At 52.5% G+C, this 22,681-nt stretch overlaps 7 protein-coding genes across 7 annotated transcripts; 5 read left to right on the top strand and 2 right to left on the bottom strand.

Moving 5' to 3' along the window:
- Positions 1–307: 307 nt before the first annotated feature.
- Positions 308–2,510, bottom strand: MAA_01457 (26S protease regulatory subunit 6A; the record flags this gene model as incomplete). The annotated part of the gene is made up of 2 exons (XM_007819455.1): positions 308–2,103; positions 2,189–2,510. 2 exons carry the CDS (start codon positions 2,508–2,510, stop codon positions 308–310), a joined length of 2,118 nt encoding a protein of 705 aa, XP_007817646.1.
- Positions 2,511–3,666: 1,156 nt separating this feature from the next.
- Positions 3,667–5,423, bottom strand: MAA_01458 (phospholipase A2; the record flags this gene model as incomplete). Its single annotated transcript, XM_007819456.1, has 2 exons — positions 3,667–5,038; positions 5,101–5,423. 2 exons carry the CDS (start codon positions 5,421–5,423, stop codon positions 3,667–3,669), a joined length of 1,695 nt encoding a protein of 564 aa, XP_007817647.1.
- Positions 5,424–6,995: 1,572 nt separating this feature from the next.
- MAA_01459 (indc11-like protein) lies at positions 6,996–8,072 on the top strand (the record flags this gene model as incomplete). The annotated part of the gene is made up of 1 exon (XM_007819457.1): positions 6,996–8,072. The coding sequence occupies one exon, from the start codon at positions 6,996–6,998 to the stop codon at positions 8,070–8,072; it is 1,077 nt and encodes a 358-aa protein (XP_007817648.1).
- A 2,119-nt stretch (positions 8,073–10,191) lies between these two features.
- MAA_11543 (uncharacterized protein) lies at positions 10,192–10,473 on the top strand (the record flags this gene model as incomplete). Its single annotated transcript, XM_011413538.1, has 1 exon — positions 10,192–10,473. The coding sequence occupies one exon, from the start codon at positions 10,192–10,194 to the stop codon at positions 10,471–10,473; it is 282 nt and encodes a 93-aa protein (XP_011411840.1).
- A 977-nt stretch (positions 10,474–11,450) lies between these two features.
- On the top strand, positions 11,451–12,275 carry MAA_01460 (C6 transcription factor; the record flags this gene model as incomplete). Its single annotated transcript, XM_007819458.1, has 1 exon — positions 11,451–12,275. One exon carries the CDS (start codon positions 11,451–11,453, stop codon positions 12,273–12,275), a length of 825 nt encoding a protein of 274 aa, XP_007817649.1.
- A 1,009-nt stretch (positions 12,276–13,284) lies between these two features.
- Positions 13,285–14,770, top strand: MAA_01461 (HRQ family protein; the record flags this gene model as incomplete). Its single annotated transcript, XM_007819459.1, has 3 exons — positions 13,285–13,717; positions 13,787–14,249; positions 14,305–14,770. The coding sequence occupies 3 exons, from the start codon at positions 13,285–13,287 to the stop codon at positions 14,768–14,770; spliced, it is 1,362 nt and encodes a 453-aa protein (XP_007817650.1).
- Positions 14,771–20,042: 5,272 nt separating this feature from the next.
- MAA_01462 (amino acid transporter) lies at positions 20,043–21,961 on the top strand (the record flags this gene model as incomplete). The annotated part of the gene is made up of 4 exons (XM_007819460.1): positions 20,043–20,336; positions 20,396–20,453; positions 20,510–21,630; positions 21,704–21,961. 4 exons carry the CDS (start codon positions 20,043–20,045, stop codon positions 21,959–21,961), a joined length of 1,731 nt encoding a protein of 576 aa, XP_007817651.1.
- Positions 21,962–22,681: the final 720 nt, after the last annotated feature.

Raw genomic sequence — 22,681 nt, 5'->3', positions numbered from 1 at the left:
CTGCGTTCATCGCACGGAAATAGAAACACGAATTGGGAGTTGTCGCAGATCAGGTTGCGCTACATGACGTGAACTGGGAAAAGGGGCGGCATAACACCTGGATTTTCTTTACTAGAGGGCCTGCGACGAGTTAGTGTTTTATTTGTTCACATGAGTCATCACACACGTGGAACATGTGACAAGTTGTGTATTTCGTGGCATTCTGCGATGATAGTCTCCCCTCCGACGGACTTGTAATATGGTTATGAAGCCACGGGAATACGCCAAACAGACAGTCTGCGACCTCCGATACCGACACAAAACCATACTACCTGGCCCAGTCATCCATTTGGTTCTCGTCGGAGCCGGAGCCGTAGCCGTCGTCGTCAATCCATTCATGTGCTGGCCGACATCCCCTACCGACGTTCTGCATCTCGCTCGCAATAGATATTAGGTTCTTCAGCTGCAGTCCGGCATGGCTGGCCGACGAAATCCATTTCTTTTTCGCATTCTCAATCTGCTTCCCGTTCAGATCTATATGGCTCAGCTGGTCCATCTCATCTTTCGTCGGATTGCGGTGTCTGCGCAGCCCAAAGTGGAACGCGCTCTCCTTCAAAGATGACGTCCATAATTGCTCCCTCTGTTCCGGCCCGAGAGCGGGAAAGTCTATCTGGAGCGAGATTCTGCCCTGCAAGTCTGGGTCCAGATCTTGAATGCGGTCGCTGCTGAAGAACACCAAGCCCTTGAAGTCATTGACATGCCGGCGAAAAGTAGACTGGAGTTTCCACGCCTTCGGGTCAGATATCGTCGGCTTCCTTAGAAACTCGTCGCTGCTCTTGATAAACACCCAGGCGTTCGCTGTCCGTGCCCTGTCGAAAAGCTCCCGTAGTATCCGGTCTGCCCTGGACGGCCCGATGCCCAACGTACCCGCGCTGAGGGTGTGGAGGTTCTTTTGGCACACTTTGGCGATGGCTTTAGCAGTGCACGTCTTGCCGGTGCCGGGCCCGCCGACTAGGTGTATGGCCTGGTCGGGATACTCTCGCGCGGCCATACATGTAAGGAAAGTCTGGATGCTGGCATGTGCAGCTTCCGGCAGCATCACCGACTTCAATGGTTGTGTATTGAATTGCACATCGCGGACAACGTCGACCAACAAGTCCATCCAGACTTGCTTTGGGTAAGACCAGACATGGATGACGGGCGATGCGTACATGAGTTGGTCCTGTGTCAGGGTCGGCAGGACTTGGGTGCTGGAGGATTCGGACGACGACGACGGTGATGTAACAACATCGTCTTGGTTGGCCTGCAGCCCTTGTAGAAACTTGTAGCCCCCGTAGTAAAGTCCGTTGTTCTCCCGGTGCTTCCGACCAAGCATGATGCGGCCCTTGACCCCTATTTCGCCTCGTCGGCAGTCACACTGCGGCCACGACGGGGCGGCTATCTCGTAGTCTTTGCGGCAGGCCGAGGAGGAAGTTACAAGGTTCACAAACTTCTGGCCTCTCCCGCAGAGCAGCTTTGTAAACTCCAATTGACGCTCGTGGCCCTCGAGCGGAGGCAGGGGCAGGGAGGCGAACTCTTTATGCCCTTTATATTGGGGAATTTCGAACTCGGCTTGGTACCAGGCCAAGCCGTGCCACATGCCGATAAACCTGCATTTAAGAACATAAAGTAGCTTGTCGTCCTTGGTTGGTTTATATGACCCCCTTATAACTTGAAACGCTTCAAGATGACCGCAGTATCCAGGCTGGCGACCTCCGACAGGATTGTCATCGCGCCCGCGATACAAGACTCCACAACCGGGGGAGTAAATAGTCCACAGATCCGCGAATGCAACCGTTCGAGTTTTCAAGCAGTGTTCTCGGGTTTTCACACTTTTCTTCAGCTGCTCCTCCATCATGTTGTAGAGCAGACCCATGTACGCTTTGGTCTCGGGATGCGCCTCTTCATCTTTGACATCTTTAAGTTGTTCCAATCCGTGGATGAAGCAATCGAACGGAGGCATTATCTGCAATGTCGGCGGTGTGGAATCGATTTCGGGATCGTATTGAAACACTGGTTTCAAAGCCTTCTGCAGGCGCGGCGACTGGATCACGATGCTGTGACTTTGGAGACCGTCTGCTATATCTGCATTTGCTTAACATTTCGCCAGACAAGGACGATTAGTCGCCATGTGAGTTGCATCGGCCAAGGAGTGCATGGTTCCACTTACACCGTATATGGATCACGGCAAATTTCTTAACATCCTCGACTTCGATTTTCCTCACAGAATAACGGGACTCATCCTCGAACCAAAGGGTTTCGCCTAATGTAGTTTCAATGTAGAGAGTCTTGATTTCCGGCTTCTTGCTTGCAGGGACGGCGCCATTGTTCTCTTCACTGTTGCCCTTTGCTCCGTCTTTCCTATAGGCAGCGTTGTCCTTTGCAAAACTAACGTCCTCCTTGAAAGTGACGACAGGCTTGTCTCTGACCGAGGTATCGGCTCGATCACGAGGGATGTCTCTGAACTCGATTGAGTGACTTTTGACTTGCATTTCAACGTTGTTATCGGCCTCAAAGGACCGTCTCCCCAGGCGAGACAACGACGATCAAAGACTCGACACCACTCTTGTCGAGCTGCGCGATGGCGAAGAAGGAAAAGGTAAATAAAGCTTCAAAATGTAGCGCTGTAAAAAATGATGAATGAAAAAATCTATGTAGAATGTTGGAAAAAGTCGTCAGTCGATGCGCAACTTGGAGGAGGATGAGCTGGCTTATCTAGCCGACAAAGGGAACCAACAATATACTGCACAAACCATCCACACTTGGAAATGGACAAAGATGAAACTCATGCCCAAAGCCACACATGAACATGTATGTGTGTACATCCAACAAGGGGAGACTCCCACATGCTAAACAGGCCATCCACGCTCGAGAAGCCCTCGAGTTCGCCCAGGCACAAGACGAATATAGATCTCGCGCCCAAAAGCACCCATGGATATACATGTCTGACAACTCAGCCCTGCGTGGTAGCTTGACCCACCGATAAACCGGCTGGCCCTAATGCTGTTTGTTCGTGCTCATGTTCAGAACAGGTACAGGTGGTGTCTTGGTGTTTCAAGAATTTGGCCGCAGTTTGTAGCTCTCTTTCCCAGCTCCATTTACCCAAATTACGACAGGACACAGCAGATACCAAGAATCGTCATCAAACAGGTGCGCTAATAACATGCAGGCGGCATCCGAAGTAATGCAGAACTGGCATTCGCCATGCATCTGCCATCCCCACTGCTCAACCTAATAGCCCAGCGCGATACCAACACACCATTCAGCATCTGGCCTTTCTCTCCGACAGCACAAAGGCACAAGAGTGGCCTGCTGTGTCTCTCAATGGAGAAGATGGCGCCGGGTCAACCTGAGTCCTCGCCCCCTTGCCCAGTCTGTCGTCAACGACGACATTATAACGAAGCGGCCGAGGAGCAGAGATGACGGTGTTGACAAGGGTTCCGTACATTACATTGCAGCGTAGGTCTTGTTCATGGGAGTGCGTGTTCTGTTGGAGTTTGTCGGCATCAAATCCGAGTAAGAGCTGAAAACAGAGGCAACGGCAACTTTTCCAATTTCCCGACATGTATGCTATGCTCGTATCCAACGCCCAACCATGCAATACTAAAAAAGAAAACACACACACAACGGGTATCTACAAGTCATTCTTCATGCAGCGGCGCTAAAAGTCCGCACCAAGGGCTGAACAGCTTCATTCTCGCTCGGTTCCATTTCACCCTGCATCTGCTCCTCCCCTTCTTCCACCTCTTCTTCTACGGATTTGCCAAAATTCTCACCGACAAAATCACCTAGGCCAATCAAGTCGATCCATTTCCAGTGGTCAACGCTATCGTTGCCACTCCTGTCGAATATGGCTCTGTCGTCGTCTATTCCTTCCTCGGTTAACGGTATCTGGCCGTCCTTCCTGGCATTCAACTTGTCCACATGGGCGCCATCAACAAGGTCACCCGCGTACGTGCGAGCCACGGGAATACCGTTCGCCCGCAACAGCTGCAGTTGAGCGCGGAGATTTAAGCGCAGTGCGCGCTCCGGCTGTTCGGCATCAAATATTTTCTTTGTTAACCAGGGGAACAGAATACCAAAGTCAGATTGGCTGAGATGTGCCGAGTTGACGACGTAAAAGAAGTTGGGTTCTGGCAGCTTTATACCGCTGGGGCGTTCGAATAATGGCGGCGTAACAGTTTTGGAGGTTGGATCCGGCGACAAGAGCTTGGCCTTGACGTGCAGATGCTCGGTCCAGTTGTGGAAGGCCTCCGACTCAACGGCAAGGAGAGCTGTGCCGCCAGGTGCAGAGGGCACGTCGGCGTATACAGGTAGGGGTAGGTCGTAAAGGGGCTTTGAATTAGGTCCAAGTACAGGCAAGCACCACATGTCAAGAAGCATCGTAACGTTTTTCTCTGTAATCTGCTTCCGAATGCTACTATCCTTGGCAGGCGTGAAGAGAGGCTTTTTCATATTAGCAACCTCGGAAACGTCGGCATAATAGTTGCATTTCAGAAATTGGTGGACTGTGGCGGCACCAAAACTATGTCCACCAAAGATGATGCGACCGGGCTCGTGAACATCGAGACGCCCGATGAACTGTTTCAGCGTTGGCGTGGTCAGATTCATATTTGTAAACCCCCTACCCTCATCAATCGCAAGCATGGCGTCATGGAGTAGGCCAAGTTCCCACAGTCGAACGCGCAGCTGGTCCTCGCGGGCCTCGTAGACTTCCGGTGTGACATGGTGCGGTATGCGATTATACGGCACAATGCGGCGAGCGGCCGAGGAGAAGAAGCGGCTTGACGAGTCGGCTAGTCTGATGAAGGAGACAGCAGCGCTACCATCGCGATGTTCGGGGCAGAAGACAACAACACCGTGGGATGCCAGCGACCCGGCAATGTAGGAATACGAATTTCGTCCTCCGCCCAGTCCGTGGGAGAAGATCATTGTCGGCCATCGCTTCGTTTCGGAATCGGCAGCTTCAGCATTCTTGTGGACTGGGATGGTTGTGTAGTGAAGGTGTCGAGGCAGGAATCTGTGGCATCTGTCAGCACATGTTGTCACTATTGGCCAAGGAGAGGAGACATGGGCGCATACGAGAGGATGTCTGCCAAGGTTGATCCAATGCCCACAAACTTGGTGTAGGCAGAAACATGATGCCTCTGGGGGTTTGGTAGCCATGTAATGCGCTTCTCACTGGATTCGGGAACAGCAGGATAGAAGACCCGGAACTGAACCGTTGGAATATCAACGGCGTTGGCGGGCGCAGGGCTTGGGGAGTGCAAATCTGTGACTGGAATTTCGACATCGACAGTGCCGACCTTGAATGGGCCAGTGTACTCTGGGAAGGCCGGAACTGGGCTGAGCCGGGCGAAATACGAGGCCAGTTTGGACGTTGCCGTGGCGTCTGCGGCGGCCATGGTGCAGTTTGGCGATGCACTTGGGTTTTCTTGGTGCGGGATGGCTTGTCGGTCAACGGAGAGGCTTCATTGATGGCTGCGTCGTCTAGAACTTGGCTGCAGCAAAAGAGAGAGGGAGTCTGTCGTTGTAACAGAGTCGTTTTGTTGACAAGTATTGGAATGGGAGATGAAACAAAGGAGAAAAAGGGATGATAAAATGTCCGGTGCAGCTCAGCCTCGGGACCTTGGCGGCGGGAATAGTTTTATGAGCATCCAGGTCGACTTGAGTCCAGGATCTTGGGCTCTTGTACCAGTACCTTCCGAGTCTTGCCCTGATCTAGCGGCTGGGAAGGAGCGACGCATGCCAGCAGGCTTGATGAGTGGCTGCTGATCCACAACCGGCACTGGACTGCCCGGTGTGCCGGTGGTGACGCAACCGCCACGCGAAGCCTGCTTTGAGACCTGTCAGCGTCACTATTTGATTGGCCGATGAGTGCTGCATGCACTTGGCATAAACTGAAAAAAAAATAAAACATGATGCATCCGAGGCTTTGCCGGTTTCGAAGCCCGTCTGTTTTCTTCCAATACCGTTTCCTGTGTGGTCTTTGGCGTTTTATGCAGTCAGCCCCCCGTGAACAGCCGCTTTCGCCATGTCTGAGTTTGCCACGACCAATGCAGACACGCTCGATGCGCGCTGGCTGCAACGACGAAACAGCGCAGCAATGACTTTGGTATCCTCGGATCAGGCACCGGGCAGATAACTTCATCTCGCCGAATGCATGTACTGCTACTTCTCCACCTGTAGCGCAGAAGGAGGGAGTTTGTCACGCGAGCACCCCGTCGATACAAACTTGGTGAGAAATCGCCCGCCGCAAAAACCTTGGCTTCGTGCAACTAGGCCCCTTCCGCCACCGAGGCCCGAGGGCCAAAATATGTTGTTGCCTATCTGGGCAATTCTCTTGTCCGGAGACGCCGGCTGATGTGGGGATGACGAGCCGTGCTGTGGGACCGAGAATTTGTTGTCGAGGCCGCATCTCTGGGAATGGCTTGTCCAGGTCTCAGGAAGAGATGCACCCGGCTATTGGCTACATGAGAAAAACCATGCAAAACCTTGTTCGGCCAGGTCAAACTTGATCGCGTGGTTCGAAGACAATGCCTCTCATCGTCAGACTTGCTGGCACCATGCAGAGAGCCCTGCCTCGAGCCTCAAACTGGAAATAGTACATGCCATTTCAGCAAGGCATATGCAGTCAGACGACCCGGTCAAGCCTACGCTCATGCCAGCCAAACAGCAACAGCCTTCATGGTCTGTAGTCTACAATCCAATTGACACGAGCGTCATCATCTCGCACGACGCAGCATGCCTCCGTCAGCCCTACATTCGCACCCTGATGCCGCAATGCAAGATTCAGCCGCGTGGCGCACATCGGGCCAACCACCACGCCGTGTGCCAGCCTGACGACGATAAAGTATATAGACCGCCACAGTTTCAACGTCATTCGTTCATCCTCCTCAGAATCCGCCGACCGCAAGTCTGATATCACTCGTAACAAACCGTTTTCAGAAAGGGCAGCCGGAGCGTTATAGCAAAGAATGGCGAATGATGTGCAGCCAACAACCAAAAAGGTCGTCATATCTGCCTTTGGCGACGTCTCCAATGTCCACATCGTCACGGAACCCATGCCGCCCCCGTCACCAAACGAAGTCCAAGTTGGCATCATCTACAGCGGCTTCTCCGGAGCAGACATCCACATGCGTCTGGGCCGGTACCCCCAGCAGCCCTCTGCACCTCTCACGCCGGGATACTGCTTCGTCGGCCGCGTCAAGGCCAACGGCTCCGCGTGCACCAAGTTCCGGGCCGGCGACCGGGTCGCCGCGCTGACAGTGTACGGCTCCCAGTCCGAGCTGGTCAACATCCCGCAGGGCAAGCTGATTCCCGTCCCGGCCGGCATCGACTCGCAAGTCGCCTGCGCCCTGGTCCTCGACTGGGCGACCGCGTACGCCATGGTCTTCCACACGGCCAGGGTGGCCGAGAAGCAGCGCGTCTTTGTGCACGGCCTCAGTGGCGCCGTGGGCCAGGCCATCATGGCCCTGTCGCAGCTGCGAGGAGCAACAGTCTACGGCACCTCGTCGGAGAGAAACCACGGGGACCTCGAGAAGATGGGCGCCGTGCCGTTCTCGTATAAAGACCAGAGGTGGATCAAGGAGATGCAGGACCTGGGTGGTGCCCATGCCGTCTTTGATGCCCTCGGGTTTGAAAGCTTCGACCGGTCGTACTCTATTCTGTGCGACCGTGAGCCGGCTCGGCTGGTTGGGTATGGAGCCAACCTGCCGTATCTCGGTGATGACAAGGGCAGATATGGATCGCCGGTCCCGAGCGTCGCCAAGATGCTGCTGCGGAATGCGGCCGTGTGGAGCAACAAGTCGACGAGGTTTTACGACATTAGCAAGGACAAGGACTTTACCGAGAATCTGGCCCGGCTCATGCAGTTGGTGCAGCAGGGCAAGCTCAAGGTTCCTATTAAGCAGGTCTGGGGGCTGGATGAGATTCGAGAGGCGCATAGCAGTTGGGGCAAGGCTCACGGGATGGGGTCCGTTCTTATTCGCGTCGCCGACGAAGTCACCCTGCCGTCTATCGAAGTGTCTGCCGTTGCAGAGTCGAGTGTTTAAGCTCGCACCTATGGGGGGTAAATCTGACCGTCTTCCAGAGACGTGGCTTCTGCTCGACATGCTGGCAAGGGCGACATGCAGGCGTGAATTCGTTTTTGTGAAGCAGGCGGTTCAAGAGGCTGCAGAAATGAGCATGTGCTTCCGCTGCTGGTTGATGCGTAGCAGATGAACATGATGGATTTCTAACATTATTTCCAGCGGCACATCAAAGATTGTACATTATTCACGTCGTTGTGCTTCTCATTCTTAAACCAACCATGTTACACCTCGGCTTTACTGTAGTGATCCAGACGTGAAAGCCTGCAAGAGCTCATAGGCTGATGCGGCCGATATCTCGGTCCCATTGTAGCACGCCATCGCTCGAAATCCCGGAGTGCTCTCCCTGACAGGAACGCGACTGACTCTATCGAAAGGCAGCTCATCAAGGCAAAGCCACCCCGGAGTGAATCTCCCGTGAGCCGGAATCAGCATCATCATCTGGGTTGGGTTTCGTATCAACTCACCCCTGCCAAGATTCCTCGACCCAATGCTCGTCCGTATTCTCCCAGTCCACTTCACTCGTCATCTGGGCAACACTGCAGAACCGCCGGCTGAGGCTCGCTTTCACGTCAGCCGTCTTCATGCCATGCTAAAAGTCTTCTCGCAGAGACACGAGACGCCTGGCTGCCACAGGAACGAGTTGGACGACATACTTTTGGATGACTGAGAAAAATAGCACCACTCTTCCGCTCGTCGCGAGGTCTCCCTTCTGAAGTATCTTGTTGACCCGTTTGCTGGATGTCCAGACGCCATACGCTGCACTTGTTTCATCGTCTGTCGCGTAATCAGTTCTCAACACAAAGTATTTGGTCTACATAACATATTAGGGACCGTCTCTACTTGCGCCAGGGGACGGGGGGGAGTACCGCTTCAAACGACAAATGACGAAAGCACGGCAAAAGAACCTGTGCGTCCAGGCCGGGGCCCTCGGATTCTAGGAGAAAAGATTGCGTGGACCAAGCCAGAGACGCAGGAGTGAATGCTAGAAGTTCTTGCGCTGCAACTCCAGCCGGGCTTTGGGATACAAACAGCCTGCGTGCATGCTATCAGATTCCACCGGTCGAGCTTTTATTTTGAATCCTTGCAAGGCGGGAGATACTCATGACTCCAAGACGATGATTACCGAATCTAAATTCTCAAACCATCCGTCTGATTGGACAAAAGAATCAGCGTACTGGCTAGTTCATAAGCTTCGCATTATCAGGAGTAGAGAACCGTAGGGAAATCTCCAACTCTCTCAAATAATTCCAATTCTCGCTCAAGGTGCGCTTTTGAATTACCTTGACAGCGCGAACCTGAGATGGCGAGTCTGGTGCCACGGATGCATGTGAGTTCTGTCAGATCTCCAGCCGCACACTTCCCGACATGCCTTCACTCAGAATCCTGTCGGCTATCCATATTTCCTCCACTCTGAAACATTTCGAATATGTTTGACTCGTCCGTCCAGGACCTGGGTTTCCAGCCTCGCATCGAGACGTTGGCAGACATGGTATAATACTTGAAGAGTTGATAAGAGTTGCAACAATCTCCGCATTACACTCTGCGGCGTTGCGTGGTGTTTGAGTCAAAGGGTCAACTGGTATCTTGCTATGATAGAGTAGCCCACCCCCCCTTTAAGCTCAGAGCCAGCCTGTGCCGTCACTTGCGGTGACGAATCAAATACTCAGTGGACGGGGCATTTCTGCCGCTTCATTCAGCTCGTGCCTACGTGGGCTAGACACTATCCATCAAGTCATCCCATTGTGGAATTGAATAGGTCAAGGTGTGTGAGGAAGTACTGCGCAAATCCTCAGCTTCCTCGGTGTAGAACGAACTTGACCTTGTCAACACGGCACTCGAGAATTGGGAACCTGTATTGCTGCAGGTTTCGCTCACCTGCGGCCAACAGACAAACATCTCCATGGCCACAGAAGTAATTCATTCCATAGAGCTCTGCGTCAGGTTTGTCAAAGAGGCATAGCATTTCTGCGAGTGGCTGACTATGGTCTAGTAGATCGGCGCAAACAGCTCTGGCGACATGTCGCTCGTTCCAAAACACAGACAGGGAAATTGACGAGATGGTCAATTTTCTAGAAGCCCAATGGACCAAGCTCGAGGTCAAATTGCAGGTGCTGGTCAGAATTGCAGGCTAGCTGGACGAAAAGGTGGCGGAGAGTCAGTTTCGTCTTCTGCAGGTGCTTCACGGCAAACTATCTCTTGCGACGTCGAGTATCCAGATGCCGGAATCTTGCCTGTTGAGGAGGCTGAGATATTCCATCATCGGGAACAGACTCTACGAATTGGTATCGGAGTTGGAGAGTTGGCAGGCACGGCTCGACCCGACGTGGTACCTCATTATTCTCGTGAGAAGGGGGGATGTTGACTTTGCGCTTTGTCGACACGTCGGAAACAAAACGACATCTTCGCAGCCCGCGTCTCTGAGGAGCCGATTGATGCGCCCGCTGTCACCTGCATTATGCTACCACGACGAATGGCCATTGACAAAGTCGTCTTTTTCTTTGCACTATATATCATAGATACTTTGGAGAAACAGATTGATGGTGTCAACCACGTCGCTGCTCTACCCGTCCCTCTCACCCCGAGGCGGTTAGCGCCGAGACAGCAACTCGACATTTCGCCTCGCTTCTGTGCTGGCATCCACGTTGAGCATTACCTGACGAAATCAGTCCTGCTTGCAAACCTTGAGACTTGACTTAACGGAATCATGTGCCGACAACCAGGGAAAGTTTGCGGCAGTGCAATTATGCATTGGCGTCGATGGTCTGCGGCCCTGCGCCCTGCTGAGTACATGTTGGCGGCTACATTGCTCAATCAATCATTGATGTGAATCTTTCACTCGGCTTCGTGAAACAAGCAAGCGCAAATGCTCCCACTAGTTCACAGACAGAGCCGACCCGCCCACAATCAATACTGCCTGTTCTTTTCAGGCGAATATGTCAAGTATCCCCCGCACCGAACCAAAGTTTGCGCCTTTGATTAGTCAGTTAGTCGACTAGAATTCACGGCTGCGTGATTTATACCTCAAGACGAAAACCGCCAGGGTTTTTTCTGTTTTTTTAGGAAACATGCTCCGTGGGGCACTTAAGATTTCTAAATCAACATACGATACGGATTGGGCCATTGCGACCAAGGCCCCAAGCCTCGACTCAGCACCCCGGCCACAAACAGACCGCTTTAAGCTCTGATAAGCATGAACAACTCGTTAGCATAACGTCACCTGGGGACTTTGATGGTTGACTCGTACCACAACCTCAACAGATATATAAAGCGCCATCTGTCCCTTGGCCCGCTTCTCCAACATTTGGGCCCTCGTCATCCAACCCCAACTTCTCCGACACCATGGCCAACGAGTCCGCCGAGGCCCTGAAGGCCCTCCATGTCCCCTCCAAACCCATCATCTTCGCCAACATTTGGGACGTTGCCTCTCTCAACGCCATCAATTCCCTCAACACCCCGTCCTCCAAGCTCGTCCAAGGTGTCGCCACTACATCGTGGGCCATAGCTGCCGTCAACGGACAGCTAGACGAGGACCTCACAGCCGAGCAAACCCTCGAATCCATCAAGCGAATCGCACCCTTTGCCGCGAAAGCAGGTCTCCCGCTGAGCGCCGATCTCAGGGACGGCTATGGTTCGCGCATCTCAGAAGTCGTCACTGACGCCGTAAATGCTGGCATCGCCGGCGCCAACATTGAAGATTCCATCCCATCGCCTTTGTTCGACAAGGGCTTATACCCCATCGACGAGCAGGTTCAGAGGCTCAAGACTGCGCTTCAAGCCGCCGAGGCTGCTGGAACGCCAGACTTTGTGCTCAACGCTCGATGTGACGTGTTTTGCTTGGAGGATGAGAGCCTAGACGATGAGACCAGGCTCAGGGAGGCGATTAAGAGGGGCAAGGCGTATTTGGAGCTGGGTGCCACGACGGTGTTTTACTGGGGTGGGCCGCGAGGAGGCATGACGAAGCATCATTTGGAGACGTTGGTGAAGGAGTTGGATGGTCGGGTCGCCGCGTCATTCTCCGCTTATCCCGGCATCAAGACTACCAAGGAGTTGGCAGATATGGGCGTTGCCAGAGTGAGCATTGGGCCTGGCTTGTTCAAGGTCGCCATGGGGGCGGTCAGGGCTGCTGCTGAGAATATGCTCACGGGGGGGAGTCCGGCACCGTGAGGTGATGACCCCGAGAGTGTCAGAGATACCTATCGTACGTAATGACTGAAGTAGGGAATTGAAAGGAAGAGACGGCCCTGTCACTCGTTTGGCGAGCCACGGCATTGCATTGACGTTGATTCTGCAGATGTATGGCGTCGGAATTGCAAAGTCAATCAAGTTGAGGGCAACTTCCGATGCTTGCTGTCAAAAATTGTCTACTGGCTCTGCGCTCTACGTCGAGGGCTCGATGTGCCGTGGATGAGTGAGTGTTCATGAGAATAAACATGCACTTCCACCCTTTGGACCTTACCATCCAGGGTTAGGGTTGGATGAGACCAAGCGGAGCGTTTGGTGGTCACCCTGCCATTACTCTCCTGATGCCAAAATTTACAAGCTGCACTACCGAAAGTGGGTGAACCCCCGGTAGTGCATTTTGTTTTCATCTCTCTCACATCAAATGTTATCAAGTGTTACGCGGCCTCCCCCCTAACCAGCGCGTAATACCACCGTCCTGGAGCGTCACAGTCTGTGATAGAGATGTGGCCCAAGCTCCATGTCCTTATCTCACTCAAGAAACGTATGGCAATGGCTGCGCTGCGCTTCCAGTATCAGGTGGCTGCCAATATTTGTGGGTATGGTCAGGTTGTCCCACGAGACGGTTATCAAAAGCGTGGCACGCCGAAGCTAGAGTCACCTGCCAGTCCACGTTCAGGAACTCCAGACGCATCCCATCATGGCATGCCATCGCATGTGAGTTACACGAGCATTCAAGGTCCGCCATTGGCTCGCTTACTCCCGCTCTACCCCGCGTTTCTCCCTCCATGCCGCTTTCCATGTCCACTTTCGGTTATTATACCCGGACGGATTGTTCGCCACGACTTGAATGCCGCATTTCCACATACCGACACAAAAATTACTTATGTAGTCTTGGCATGCCATGTGAATCGTTGAAGAAAAGAGCTGCTCAGCCCAGCAAAGCGTGCTGTAGCCCGTTCGCGATATGGCGTTTTTATATTTTCTTCTAGCAATGGCCGTGGGTGTCTGTGCCTACCTATTCCAAGCCTACATCTGGAAGAAGAAAGCCATCGGCCATGGCGAGACTCGGTTCGCTGGTAACGCCAAGCCGGAGACAACCCCTGACTTAGACTACTCCAAAATATTTCCGCCGTCACAGCGGAATACCATCTATGACCTCATCCCTACCGCTGACAACAACATCGAGCCCTTAACCGTCTCAAAACAGCCACTTTTGAAGCTGGAGTGTGACTACCGCCTTGCCGACCCTTCAACCAACCTATATAGTGGCTTCACAGTTGGTGATGTCAGGGCGCTGGGCTGTTTCCCCGACTATGCAAAGCTATCTGGCGTTCCAGCCCCGACGCCCCTCAAAAGCTTCACCATCGACACCGCTCGACCAAGACCATACAGGCCGTTCAGATGGCCGTATCACCAAACTATGTGTATGTAACATGGATATCCAGCAATCACAAGCTACCCGATGAGTCTAACGAGTGCCGCCTCGGCATTAGCTTATAAAAAACTCGATGCGGATTATTGGCTCGAGTTGGAAAGCACCTACCGGGAGCGAATAACCCAGCGCCGAGATCTGTACGCGCAGCACGGCAAAGAAATCCTACAAGCTCTGCCAGGATCAGAGCTCGCGTGCAGGGAGCTCATGGAAATGGCCCTGCAATACCTCGGCATCAAATACCCGCAGCACTTCCAAGTCACAGACGGCCATTTTGTGAACCGCATCCTCGGCACGACACGCGACGTGTCGGCAGCGGAACCGCTTCACGTCCTTTTAGAAAATCTGCCAGAGGACTTTGGAATCATGATGCGCGACGAGAAGACGGGTCGTTACCACTTGCGAGCCGGCGTGATTTGCTCATCTCTCGGCTGGAAGCTAGGCCAGAAGATGGGGATGGGCTTGCCCGGCGTCCACCACGCTGTTCCCGGGTACAAGGAGAAGCTGGCATTTAGCATGGACCGGTGCGTTGCGTGCCCACGCCTGCTGGGATTGCAGACACTAACGCCTCGATTGTAGGTTCTTCACCAAGATGCCGGCTTCGAGCCCTATCCAGAGAGGCTCCTGGGGCTTGGAGATTGGGCAGCCGCTCTTCTTGCCTGATGACCATGCTGACTGGAGTAATCGCGGCTCGAGGAGTGACTCTCTTCGCGAGGAGGATGTTTATTTACGGGTTGACTGGCAGACCTTGCGTCGACTGCCACTCTCGGGAGCTGTTGTTTTCAACTTCAAGGCCTTGTATACGCCTCTGTGCGAGTTTGCTGACGAACCTTATATCCCGTCGCTTGTTCTAAAGATACTGAATGAGGGGGAGGAGGGAATCATGAAGTACAAGGGGACTTGGCATGTTGAGCATGTGGTGAAGCCTGCGCTGGTGAGGTATGAGCAGGCACAGCTGGACATGGGGTTGATTGAGAAGGGCTGGGTCGTGCAGACTCTTGATGAAAGTCCATTCTTTCCGGGGTGGCAGCGGAAGTGCAGCTAGAGGCGGAATGCGTGCGGTGTATTGGTATTGTGCTTGGTTGGAGTGGGCGTGGTGAATGGGTAGTGACGGGTTTCGAGTGAAGCTTTACAGTCGACGGTTCGCAATTGACAGATTGAGCAGGGCTAGCAAGTAGGACTTAATGAATTCTAATGTATGTACGGGACACATAGTCACAGGGATAATACTGGAATTCCTCGATGTATCGCCAGCCAAGTACTGCCTGAAGCTCCCATGCTGTGTGTCGCCGCACTATAAGATTCTGCTCGGCCGGTCTCTCGGCCGGGGCTGATGGGCCGCCCTATCCCTCTGAATGTGCGCAGGTCCAATTGATGTATTCAACCCACTTCTTTTATGATACTTAAAGATACTTTATTATTAAGTATAATAAACTAGTATATTTTTATATACTTATGTATCTTTAAGATCTGAGTTACTTATTATTAGCTAGAACCCTGGCCCGTTACAAAAATTGGACCTGCGCACATTCAGAGGGATGTATAACATGAATCAGTGTAACACAAGGACCAGTGGTTCATCCAGTAGCAGATTGGGTGAGTGTGCCTGCGGGTGTTTCTAATTGTTACGCCATGTCTGGTGGAATACTTGGCCGCGATGGCCTACGGGGTGAGGCAAGGAGATAGCACTGGGGTATTCGACTTTGGTGACGTGCTAGTATTACATTGAATACAAATTCATTCTATACCCAAGTGCCTTTATTTCTAAATTCTCCAGACGGTGCCTATATCTACACCGTAGGGGACAGTGTGAGTTGGACGACGAGGGTGGCCTGTACATCCAAGATGGATTGCCAAGAAGCAAGTGAACCTGCATCTCGTCTACCCCTTACGCCGCTTTTGACTGGGCGCGAGCATGAATGGAATTCTAGGTTCTAGGGACAGTGGCTGACTGCTGCCCGTCGCTAGACGAGTTCCTACGTCATAGAGTGTCGTAACCCCCCTTCTTTGCAGTTTCTACCATTCACCTGCTCTTATTTGATCATGCTGGCTCGGCGAGTTTTAAGATGATCCAACTCCTCCATTTTTCTCCATTCTGCAGTTTCTCCAAAGTAATTCATATCTACACTTAGCATTTTCCCGTGGAGCCAGACTCAATCCATCGCTGTCCCATCTGGGAGATTGCACGGCCTTTTGGAGATTCGGTAGCGCCGGCGAGCCGTAAGGTTCAACGAAGCCAATGCTAAACCGTCGAGTGGCATCGGGGCATTTTTTCACCACCAAAAACTTGGTTTCAAAGCGTCTCAACGCTACTCAAGCCACGTGTCTGCGGTGGAAACACACAAAAGTTTTGTCAAGCAAAGCACTGAGGTTGCCGCCATGAAAGAACTCCCTTGGAGTGTGTCGGCATGTAATGCCACGAGAGCCCAGGAGCCCCGTGGTGGATGAGAATAAGCTTGAACTTGAGCATCCAATTTTACAACAATTTAAAAGGAAGCTACACTATGCGCCACAAAATAAGCAAAATTACGTGTCAAAATTGACTAACCCGGTACGCCTGTCTCCGGGCAGCAATGACGTCTGCCGGCCGGTTTTTCGTGCGGAAACCTTTGATCCAACATGTAGTAGGACAGGGTTAGGGCACGAGCGACGTGTGTAGTCTACACGTCAACACGCCAATTGAATTGGAACAGCGAGCATTCTTGCTAGTCCTTCCACGTGGGTATATAAATACAAGTTCCATCCCTTCAATGGCATCTGGGCCGCTCATCAGATCAGCCTCCAATATATCACGCGCCCATATCCTTACCATCCAACATGTACTTCATCACTCTATTCATGACGGCAGTAGCAACTGCCGTCTCAGCAACCGACCCCGGAGAAACCCCAAATATTGGTGTAAGCAAACAAGCTCCAATCGACTCGCAGACAGTTGCCAACAAAGCCCATCCTGATTTGCCTCTAGGTCACGCTATACGAGCACAGAGACTGGCAAGGACTCTCAGCTACCGTGCCGTATTTAGACAAGTGCTTCGCAATTCCAGCGAACTTGTAAGCAATGCCTTTTCCAATTCCATCAAGCCTGTGAGCAAATGCTGACGGTGGGGAATAAAGGGTTGACGGGGAAGAGACAACCCTGATATCATCCATCAAATTTTTTACCCACGAGGTAAACTGTTCTGTGTACCTCTAGTAAGTCGGCATGCTGCGTTTCCGCCCACTTCACAGGTCGCAACTGACGCGGCAACTCAGCAACGCGAATTGCTTGAACCCGTCTCTCTACACGAATGTTTCCGAGTCTATTCGCGATTTGCATGAGACCGACGACGGTGACCAGATTAGGTCCATTTTCTGCACGCGGATCCGTTTTGAGAACGGCGAATGGGACCCCCATGATTAGGGGTCATGATTATGTCTTGGGTATAGGGTTTCCCGGGTGAAATTAGGCTCTCCTATATCATTATTGAGAGGTAGAGTCTTTTAAATCTCTTCTGCTTTGTTTGCCTTTTTTTAAACAAAATATCGTCGGCTGGACTGGCGTGTTGAGGACCGTCGAAGAGGCTGGACGGGGTGGCTTGATCAGCGCCCACGACGGATCCTGGCTGGCGCGAGCTTCCGGCCAAGTTAGATTGGCATACCATGGACAGAGTGTAATTGGATAATCCGTCCTTCTATAAGTCAAGAAGTGTTTTTCTCGGGCTTAGGTTAACATGCTAAATCTGCTAGCATTGGCCCCAAGGAAGTTGCGAGTAAACTCCGATAGCCGCAGTGAGTAATACAGTCAAGGAGGCATTCCACGTTATCTAAAGGCTCAAGCTGTCGAATTTTGTGACAGGTAAATCCTGGCGAGATCGATCGTTTCGTTGACTGGACCTACGTCCATGAAGCTCTTGTGGCAACACGATTCACAGGGCTGAAAAAAGTGAATATTTCCACGTGGTATCATCAGTCTATACAGGGCAGCTGACTGTCGATGGTCCAACGAGCCTGTCTCTCCTCCTCTGCCTGGCTAAGAGACGGGAGCCGTTGGCAACATATAAGCCAAATCATCGTTTGGCAAGTTGCCTGCCATTTTTCATTGTTCTGGCTACGGTGAGCTGTCAAACCCAGCGAGCCATTTCGGCGAGCCCTGCAGCCAACAATCTCCCAAGCAAGTGATTGGCGCTTGGCATCCAGGATCACTACCCAAAGCCCAACACGAGCACAACACGGTGACTCCAAGTCATCAGCCTAGTGGAAACGTCAGCCCGTCATTTCGTAATCTATCAGCAACTGCGTGGAGGTTGAGTCTGGGGGATTCTGGGGGTGGATCAATGCTTCCAGTCACGATGGCCCAACCTTGAAGCATTCCAAGGGCTTTTGCCGTTGGAAGCCGTTCACACCTGGACAAAGACTTGATCTCGACCCGGGATATTGTCTGTCGTTGGCAGATTTCCTTCGCGGGGTGGTGGATCGGCTCGTGGCTCGAGGCGGATCACAACGCGGGGGCATCATGGCACAGCATCGTCCGACCAACGGGTGGAACGACGGCTGCACATGGCATGGGCTAGGTATGTGGACCGAGATAATCTGACACTGGGCAATTTGCAAAATTGTGGCTCCACGGTCATTTGGAACTGAATCCCGCCAATCCAAGTGAACGCTGGTGTGAATAGCGTCGGAGACTGACTGAGCTGTGAGAAGAAAGAGCAAAGAGGTCAAGGCTGCCGTGGTATAGAACCATATTGGCCATGCCAGTTGGAAGCACAATGAGGAGCACTTTAAGCGACAAATGTCCTGTTGGGTTATGCGGTATGAGCTCTCAGACCAACCGCCAAATTTCAATGCTGGAATCCGAGTGACATCAAGTTAAAGCCACGCCATGCGTTCACACCGTAGCGCCTATCAGGAAAAACGTATGTACGGTGAAGGGCAAGCAACTGGACGCAAATAATTACTCCGTAGTGTTGGGAGATTCCAAACAGCCAAGCCAACGTCGAGCCACCCATGAAACGGGGCAAAAGCAAGAGAGTACGGAGTAAGTAATACTTGACTCCGTAGGTGAATGCCAAGAGCGCCCGTGCTCCCATCAGCACAGACTCATCCAGACTGCGCATTCGTTATTTCACAAAGAGGCATTGCCTGCTGTCCCAAGATCATCATTTGACAGCGTCGGTCCTCCTCCACCACTTCACCTTCGGGCACATGTGCTGTTTGAGAACATTTCTCTGAGGTCCAGCGGAGGCACCCGGCGGTGAATTCCACACGCCATGGAAAACACCCTGGCTCGCCTCGGCGTTGGATCGGGCTTTTGTATCAATCTTGTGCGCAACTAAAGGACGGATCCATTGTTGGTCCTCCGCTGCCGCTCTGAGTGTATCCACTGGGATGGGTACCCGGAGGCTGATCGGAGCAATCTGCAAAGAAAGCCACCAAGTAGCATTTCCATGCACCAACTCGTTCTAGAATGCGTGAGGCTGCGGCAGAAGGTGTGTCCTTTGCCCCAATGAGACCACGTGTGAAGGTACAAATGCGGCAAGTGTCTCGTGGCAGAAGCAAAAGACAAAAAAAAAAAAAAAAACTCCACCGAGAATGTGCCCGCGCTTATATCTGATGTTACGCTTGGGCTGTGTCTGCTGAAGCAAACTTGATCTTGCAACGTACAATTTGCCAGAATCCACTTTATGGCCCCGAACCCATAAGGGAAAGCTCAGATGGGCCGACGCTGGACAATCCTTCAACGGTGGGATTCGGTCAGCATCGCTGTGGAAGCGTGTCGGCGTACTCGACGGTTTCTGCGTCATGTCTTCTGGAACGATTTCGGAATAAGCTTAATAACCCTTGATCTGAAGATGCATTACCGAGAGGAAGAATTGCTTCGTCTGTCCTACCGCCCTCCCTTTCAGGCCTCCCTGTCTAATCCGCTCGAGGATAAGGCTGAGCCAGAATGCTTCGAGGAGCGAGTTCGGTGTAAGAACGGCTGTCGCCGCTGTCACGGAGCGCAAATCGGCCGGAAGACATTCCGCTGTCAGCCCTTCCTTGATTATCGGCTCCTCGCGGCAGGGTTGGCTGCGCTTTTCCTGACTCAACCTGGGCAATCTCCCATTATTGTATCCACACGCTGCCATGGGGAGTCCCCATCGTGGTGTGCATATTCGCGTGTTCCTATGCGGACTCGACATGTTTATAATCTGGGTAATGCCCCAGTCCCGTTGTCCCCAGGTTGCATTGTCTCAACTGCCCCTTTGTCGTCTCGGTTCCGGGACTCTGTGTAGCATTCGCTCAACTGCCGGCGACGGCCTCTTTCGGTGCTGGGCCGACTTACACGACGATCCACCATGTCCGACCCGGACGCACCCACATCCGTAGGAAGCGGCGAGAAGCCGGCCTTCCAGTCTGCTGATGCGGACAGCAAGGTCGTATCCGGGCCTCAGTTTGCGGCCACCTTTGCCGAGGAGGACTTTTGGACCAGGAACGGCCTCAATGGCAAGTCGTTCCAGAAGCGTCACTATGGAAGGGGCATAGTCGAGCTAGACCGGGCCATGAAACCTCGCCATCTACAAATGATTGCTATCGGCGGTTCAATTGGCGCCGGCTTTTTTGTTGGCTCGGGCAGTGCTTTGGCCAAGGGCGTAAGTAGCAACCCTGAACAAGAGATGCCCATTTGGAACATGCATTCTGACAGCACCAGGGTCCCGCGTCTATCCTGATCTGCTTCTCCATCGTCGGTTTCATGGTCTTCAATGTTGGTGAGTCTTTAATGGTCGATCGAGGTTTGTCTGGCACCAATACTAAGAGAGCGCAGTCTTTGCTCTTGGAGAGCTGGCTGTCATGTATCCCATCTCGGGCGGCTTCTACACATATGCGAGTCGATTTATTGACCCCTCGTTTGGCTTTGCCGTCGGCTGGAACTATTTATTCCTCTGGTTGGTCGTGTTACCGCTCGAACTTACGGTCTGTGGTCTTGTCATAGAATACTGGGACGACAAAACTAGTGTTGCCGTTTGGATCACAATTTTCCTTGTTGCCGTTATTGCAATCAATGTCTTTGGCAGCATTGGCTTTGCCGAGGAAGAGTTTTGGGCCTCCTCCATTAAACTCGTTTCCGTGGTTGTATTCATGATCATCGCCCTTGTTCTTGTCCTTGGTGGCGGCCCCAAGGACGGTAGATACAACGAATACTGGGGGGCAAGATATTGGTACGATCCTGGCGCTTTTAAAAACGGCTTTCGTGGCTTTTGCGCTGTGTTTGTCACTGCTGCGTTTTCGTTTACCGGCACCGAACTAGTTGGATTGGCTGCAGCAGAGACGTCTAACCCGGTGAAATCTGTTCCTGGTGCTATCAAGCAAGTCTTTTGGCGAGTTGTGTTGTTTTACGTCTTAGGTCTATTCTTCGTTGGCCTGCTTATTCCGGCAGATGACCCTCGTCTGCTTTCCAGCGCGGCCTACACCGATGTCAAGGCGTCTCCGTGGGTTCTTATCGGTTTCTATGCTAAACTCCGTGGACTTGATCACTTCATGAATGCCATTATTCTGATATCGGTCCTCTCTATTGGTGTTTCTGCTGTGTTTGGCGGATCTCGCACCCTGACTGCCCTCGCTCAACAAGGCTATGCGCCCAAGATATTCACATACATCGATCGATCCGGGCGACCTCTGTTTTCCGTTATTGCACTTATTTTGACGGGTCCTTTGGCCTATGTCAATCTGACTTCGTCTGGTCCCGTTGTATTCGAGTGGCTCCAAGCCATCTCAGGCTTAGCTGTGTTGTTTGCATGGGGAGGCATCTGCGTGTCGCACATCCGTTTCCGGGCCGCCTGGGCATACCACGGCCACTCCGTTAAAGAGATTCCTTTTCAAGCAGCCTTTGGCGTGTGGGGGTCGTGGATAGGCTTGGTATTGTGTGTTGTGGTTCTCGCGGCCCAGGTTCGTATATTTACCATTTTCTTCGATTTTTCCGCCATTTAAATGACAACCTTTTCACTAACATGTTTGCCAGTTCTTTACTGCTCTTGCGCCTCCCGGAAAAGATGGCCTCAACACTGCCGAAGGCTTCTTCAAGTCGTACTTGGCATTCCCCATTTTGATTGCTTTTTGGGCCGGAGGATTTGTCTGGAAACGCACGGGCTGGCTGCGTCTCGACCAGATTGATGTTGACACTGGCCGACGTGAACTCGATTGGGATCAAATTCGTGCTTATCAGGCCGAAATTCAGACCTGGCCAGCGTGGCGTCGGGCGCTTCACAGAGTTTTTTGATAGCGGAAGTGCCATGCTCAAACTTTAACGTTCCAAGATATCAATATCCTGAACACTACATTAGCGAATAATATAAGGCATGTAATCTGAGATTGTGATTCGTTTCCTGCATGCGAAGCCGACGTCGTTACATTGCATAACGTTCATGTCTGTCGGGAAAACAAGGTTAAAACGCCTCATTCTCCACATTGCCTTGATTGACGATCTGCAGCCCACCCTCGCAGGACGGCAGACTTGGTACGGATGCTGCCAAGTACTATCTCGTTCATTATGCGAGCATCATGACAGCACAGCAAGGGCGTAAAAGAAGGCAGAAATCGCGTGCACACTCCAGGGTCAGTCAACTCAACTGGCGGTTTGCGATGCGTCATCCGGGAGTCGGGCCTGTCGGGCAGCGCGGGACCCGACGACCTAAATGGCCAGTTGACGCGCCTCACTTGCTCATTGGCCCTTATCTTCAGTGTGGCTCTCCTGTTGACCCTCAGACTCCTGGGCAGTAAGTGGCTGCGCCTATTAGGTGGAGCCAGCCGTCACAGAATCTCGACTTTCGATCAATCAAAGTCAGTCTTGGCACTTGGCACCTCGCCTTGCGGTTCTGCGATGCTGAGAAAGCGTCCAAAAGACCGTGAATTTACCATCATCTATAAAATGCGAATCGGTAGTCCTCCGCTCCAGGATGATTTGGTCCTTCAGCTGTCCTCAACTTCTACCGATACTGGT

Source organism: Metarhizium robertsii, assembly GCF_000187425.2.
Source record: "Metarhizium robertsii ARSEF 23 chromosome Unknown MAA_Scf_9, whole genome shotgun sequence".
NCBI classification, from domain to species: domain Eukaryota; kingdom Fungi; phylum Ascomycota; class Sordariomycetes; order Hypocreales; family Clavicipitaceae; genus Metarhizium; species Metarhizium robertsii.
The sequence above is the reverse complement of the archived record's forward strand: the minus strand, read 5'-3'. Positions and strand labels throughout refer to the sequence as shown.